The sequence below is a fragment of the Sceloporus occidentalis genome, unplaced genomic scaffold (assembly GCF_023333645.1).
Source record: "Sceloporus occidentalis isolate IW3139 unplaced genomic scaffold, rSceOcc1.0.p SCAF_15, whole genome shotgun sequence".
NCBI classification, from domain to species: domain Eukaryota; kingdom Metazoa; phylum Chordata; class Lepidosauria; order Squamata; family Phrynosomatidae; genus Sceloporus; species Sceloporus occidentalis.
This window is the reverse complement of record NW_028316995.1, coordinates 7712505-7718504: the sequence shown is the minus strand read 5'-3', so window position 1 is coordinate 7718504 and position 6000 is coordinate 7712505. Positions and strand designations below refer to the sequence as shown.

General features: G+C 36.8%; 1 protein-coding gene across 1 annotated transcript in view; it reads right to left on the bottom strand.

Moving 5' to 3' along the window:
- Positions 1 to 626: 626 nt before the first annotated feature.
- The window catches only part of LOC149303207 (1-phosphatidylinositol 4,5-bisphosphate phosphodiesterase beta-1-like), a 253652-nt gene continuing 248278 nt past the window's right edge, over positions 627 to 6000 (bottom strand). Inside the window, exon 33 of the mRNA XM_089481675.1 lies at positions 627 to 869. Within this exon, the coding sequence (XP_089337801.1) occupies positions 627 to 869 (243 nt within the window). The remainder of the gene's footprint in view (positions 870 to 6000) is intronic.

Genomic DNA, 6000 nt, shown 5'->3' with positions numbered 1-6000 from the left:
GCATTTTTTCAATTGGTAGTCATGTTAAACAACTCAATAAAGATTTTTACTGAAAAATGATATTAATAGACTATTACATGGGCTCCCTTTTTTGCATGCCTACTGGAACACAGTTGGAATATCCACAGTTCTGAAAAAGATATTAGGAGTAGCAATTTTTACAAGTACATAAAATATCAAGAGCAAGCAGCCAGTGCTTGCAAAGCCAACAGGGTTGAATATTTCAGTGCAAACAAAAAAACAAATAGAGAGCTGCTTAGGAGCAGTTAAAAAGCAAACATGTCAATGGTGTATTTCACCCCCACTGTGTTTGTACTTTAATGAGAACCACGTATAGGACCATTGTTACACAAAACAAGTGGTCTTCATACAACTGCCTATGACGGAATATGCAGCGCGCATGTTAATCGCTGCATTGTAACTGCACTAGGACAAAGATTAATGTAACTGAATAGTAAAACTTAGTTTTACACTGCTGTGTGTCATACAAAACTGCTCCTTTGGGAAATGTGCATTTAAAGAGCCGGGGTCAGCATTATCCCTTGCAGACAATAGGTGACAGGCAACATGTAAACATCATATGCCCAGGAGCACAAAAGTAAAATAACACAAGCCATCGCTGCCTGTTAAAGTGTAGTATTAAATACTTTTTCTGGGTTTTCTTCTTCAGCCACGGGATCGTTCTCCTGGCTTTTGTGATTCCCTGAAATTGCTGGCTTGCTGCTGTCGGGCGTTACAATGTTGGTGGCAGCACTGTGTTCTCCTTCATCTCCTAATTTCCCTTTCATGGCTTCTTGTACGAACTCCTGAATTTCCATGGGGAGTCGTTTGAATTTGTCTTGGTACTCCTGATCCAGTTCCACCTGCAACTGGAAGATAAAACATAGAACATGAAGAATGTCGATTCTCGCTAAGGTTTAACGAGACACTTTATGTAGAACTCAAGGCGAGGAAACCCAACATCTCCCTTTCCCTAAATAATGAAGTTGGTCAGTTGGAAATGCTTAAGTACCTATTACGTTGGTTCCGTTAGAGCTGCACCTCGCATTATATTGTAAAGGGGCAAAACGTGCACCAAAGGTAATAGCTGTTGAATTTTATAGCTGTCATTTACCGTCTCTTAGTTTCCATCAGAAAATACATTGCAACCATAATATATCAATTACATGTACTGTACCAAAACATCAGAGACCATGGGAGATTATACCAATCCTGGATGTATTCCCTTTTGAGAGGTAATTCGAGGCAACATATTTTCAGAATATATTTAGCGTAATTAAGTGTCCATAAAAGGTAGCAAACTGATGCAGTTATAACTAAGCTATTTCTCATGTGTTGTTTTGCAAACATAGCATCGGTGGTACTACGTAAAAGACACACTTTTCCCATAGCTAGCAAACCAAACGAGAGCTGAAACCGCGACTTTCCTGCAAACTCCTCCATTAGTGAATAACCCCAATGACTTTACATTATAAAGGGTCAACCCCCGTGAGCTTCTGCTCCAAAAATACCCTGCATAAAGCATATTAAAATCAGGGAGAATTCTGGAAAGTCACCTCGCTGGTTAAACGATGCATTATGCAGACCATCTCAGCCAAAGATGGCCCTCTGTAATACAGGAACGCACAACTCTACTGCCAACTCTCAGTTTAGTAAATAAACCTCAAAAAGAAGAACCACCATGCGCCCAAATGATGGCTTCATCACAATGGCCGGTTGAGGTTATTCACAGTGCACATGTGTTATATGTTTAAAGAATCCACAGCATACCATCTAGGTTCTTTAAAGTTCCAAAGCACACAAATCTGCATCATGAGCAAAGGGGTCACTCTTTTATGAGAACAGTAACAATCCTGATTGAGCCTCTTCATTCTAAGTATTAAAAAGGAATTGGCTACTTTTACTCACTCTATCCCATTATTATAACAGCAATAAACGATTCTTTGTGTTTATTGTACAATAACATAAGCAAAAAATGATATATATTTCCAGTAAAAAATAATGAAGGTGGAGCCCTTTAGAAACAGGTCACACTGGTTTTTTGGTACTGACACGTAAACATACTGTAACGTCACCAGTCCTGCACTGAACGTGTTAAGCCCCTTAGGTAGGACTTGCTGAAATAAAAACAAAGAAATGTTGTGACGAATTATTAAGCACTTGGAGCTACACAACTAGGAACTCGCTCAACCGGTTTGGAAAAAAAATATACACTCCCAATCTGCAAATACGCATTTCATATTTTTAAGCATAGATTATATTATTATTTATTGTTTTTTTATAGCACCATCATATTCCATAGTGCGGTACAATGGGTAAACAGGACATGACAAGTAGTATATAACATAACAATAAGAGCTTATAAAGACTAGGGCCAGGTTTCCTATAAGCATAGCTTAGAACTTCTGAGAATCCTTGGAGGTCTCCCTATTGTGCTCTTTAAAGGAAGGACGAGGAGTGAGTGAGAGAGTGGGTCTAGAAGTGCGCAGGAGGGGGCTTGCTTCAAACAGCCTCAAAAATGGCAGACAGCAATGGATCTGGGTTAAGGACTTGGGGTGACCTGAAGAAACACAGCTCCTCTATTGCACACCCTGTGGCAAGTAGGTGAGCTCCTTGCCCCCAACTAATCTGACCATGTTGCTCCCCTATTTTTAAAGAATGTAATTTATTGTTCTTTTTAAAACATCAGAGAGGCTGAATACAATGTAAAAACAATTATGGCTCAGGACCGTTGCGTACGATTCAGTTGTATCAGCAAGTAATAATGGCCGTGCATGTATTGGAACATGTAGTCTTATTAAAGAGTCACACTTCACTTCACACAGTGGAAGGAATTGGTAACCCTGAGCACAACCTTATGTGTGAACATACAGAAGCCTCAGTAACAATTATAGTGCTAAATAAGGAGGCCTCCATTTATCGACTGTGCATAAAATGTGTTTTTTGTTTGTATAATCCATATGTTATATACTGGTATATATTTTCTAGTATACTATTACATTACATTATTAATAGAGCTGTAGCAGGTTTTGTAGCGCTTTTAAGTGTGAAAAATTAACAGTAACCTATGTTAAGACACGTTTATACAGAAGGAGGAGAGGGCCCTTCTCATATGTGCTTTAAATCTATTATAAACCCCAAGATTTTAAATAGCCAAACGGGGGAAAAAGTTTCTTTTTTTATGTAACTTTAAGATCTATTGGTATCTAGTTTTGCTACTATGTAAAACAGAATAACAATGCTAAAGTGACAATCCGGTCATCCAATACACTTTAACGCATATGATAGCTGTGGGTCACCTTTAAACTAAAGGTTTTAATCATCGGTTTGCCCTCTTTTATTATGAGCTGCAAAAAAAAGAGAGACGTCAGTGGAGGAGAGAGGGACAGAGGTGTTTGGATCATGAGATGCGTTTAACATTTGTGAGGTGGGTTATACGGCTCTGCTCATAAAATAAATCACATATTTGATGTTTATTCCCCATAATAATTAATTATGTAACAACTTTAACGTGTCCCATGCTGGGATGTATAAATATATGGTGTGTCCTGCAGTCTCTGGCCATGTATTTACATAGCACCCCATTTCCTAACCTATAATGCACGCACAGGATTGTTAACAGTATGAAATAATATTTGCCAAGTGAATGGACTAACAGATTGTCTATACCGATAAATCTATAGATTAAAAGTCTAAACCACGCGGCCTTAATAAGCTGTATTTGTTTTCCATGACACTGCACAGGCCACACACAAAATAAAACAAACTACAGAACCAGTTCATAGAACAAAATAAAATGTCCCTCTGGGGAAATAAGTTTCACAGCAAACTTTCTTTCGTTTCCCATGAACACATTATTATACAAGTGTCAAAATGTATTTTATTCAACATGATCTTCCCAGAATTCTACAAAAATATGCATTCAATATGTTTGAAGCGCAGAATTGCATTTTCTCCTGTGGCTTGTTTAGGGGTTTTTCCCCCAAAATATCCTGACAAATACATTTTTTACACTCTTCATTTTTTGGAATCTTCAGACCTTATTAGGGACCATTCTGCTTTTTTCTCTCTACTTAATAGCGTCCCTATATAATACATAACTGCAGTCTTCCTGTAATAAAGAGCTGCTGATTCATTACATCAACCAGAGTATACTGCAAAGTTAAAGCAAAGGAGAAGAAGCTAATTATTCAAAACTAGGTTCATTTATCATTTACTCAAATATATCTTTATTTTTCTAGTCTTACTTTACCCCAATGAATATACTTGATGGGTTTGATCCGGAGTCTCCGAGTGAAGTGTTGCTTCTCCAAGACTCTGGGTCATTCCCAGCTAGGAATGGCCTCATTCCTAGATGCAGTTAGCTCCACCCCCTGCATCAAGCCACACCCCCAGAAGAGGAGGAGCCCTGGATAGCCAACGCTGAGAGTTCCCATGTATGCTTATTAACCAGCCAATGTTACCTTTTACATCATTCCTTATAGAAAAGACCATCTTACCGCAGTAAAAGGAGGTCAATGAAAATGATGAAACTTCAACAAAAGGTTTAAAGTTACCCCTTGATTGCTGGACAGTATCAATAACTCCTCTCACCAATGCCCTGTACAGGTAGCTTTATGTCCTTAAGGGGTGGGAGTTGCACCAATTATATAATAATATAAATTAAATAATACATTAATATTATGAATATTATAATAACTAAATAATAATAAGTAGCATTATTTACAGAAATGTTTTACTTGCCAAAAAGTCAATCCTAATAGTTTATGCAAGTTAATTCTAATGCAAACTCGTTAGGTTCTTTCAGAATAAAGAGATGGGTTTTTTTGCAAAAACATAATGCTGTGTCTTTGCAGTAACTGAATAACAAAATATTGATTATGTTTATATTGATTTAAGAATTCCATGAACAGAAGCTACGCCGACCATTTTACTTGTACTCACTCTGTTCCTGTGACAATCATCTATTTAGCCAAGTTCCAAAACGATCTATATTAAATGTACCTGCAGCAAGGATTATTTCTCATCTAATGGTATTGGTATCAATAAAACTTGGGCTAGTCTCCTGTATATTTTGCCCTGAATAATATGAAAATGAGAATGGTAAATATTCAACATTCTACGTGAGTTCTGGTTGAATCCTAAAAAAAAAATTATGGGTGCATGTGTGCTACTGCACAAAAAAAATGCTCGTCTCCCCAATACCAATAGCTTGGGATAGCAAAGCAAGAGAAGAGATACATAGAGGGGATTCTGATGAACTCCTTCATGCATTTGCACTGGAGCCATAAAATTATTAAAAACGTTAAATTCCAAAAATAACACAGCTATTATATAGGATGACTGGAGAGTCCTTTTAATCTTCAGCCTTTGTACAATTCAGGAGAGAACTAGAATATGGTAGAATTATAATATACAATATAATAAAAATTCAGTTAGCATATGTAATGCTAAGGTTATCCTTTATCTATGGTGTAATATGGATACACTCCTTATACAGCAAACAAAAATAACAACATTATTATTAACCTTTAGGGTAAAAGTATATTTAACCTTTAGTATGGTCTGCCTATTGTCTATCTAAACCCTTATAATTAAATTAGGAACCAAATCATTAAAACAATTGGAAAAAAATACAAAAAAACCCTTGAAATCATGCATCACATAAGATAAATATTTACCAAAGAACGATGGCTTGTTATGAAGTCCACATGGCAAACGGGATTTTCTTGTAGCATAGGGAAAAGAGAACCGGGGAAAAACACAAAATTAATAATACAGGATGGGCTTACAAATGACTTATGATATGGTTTTACATTTTCTGCCAGTTAGCATATTATCTAAACAATCACTTATCTATTATAAAAAATGAATTACACTTATATACAATATACCATAAAGCCTTGTCTGTTGGCTAATTTCTTGGGCATAGAGTTATACTGCGCTGGCAGTAGAAAGAGATAACAGACAGCAAGCAGTTTAAGACTATCTAGGTCTCTT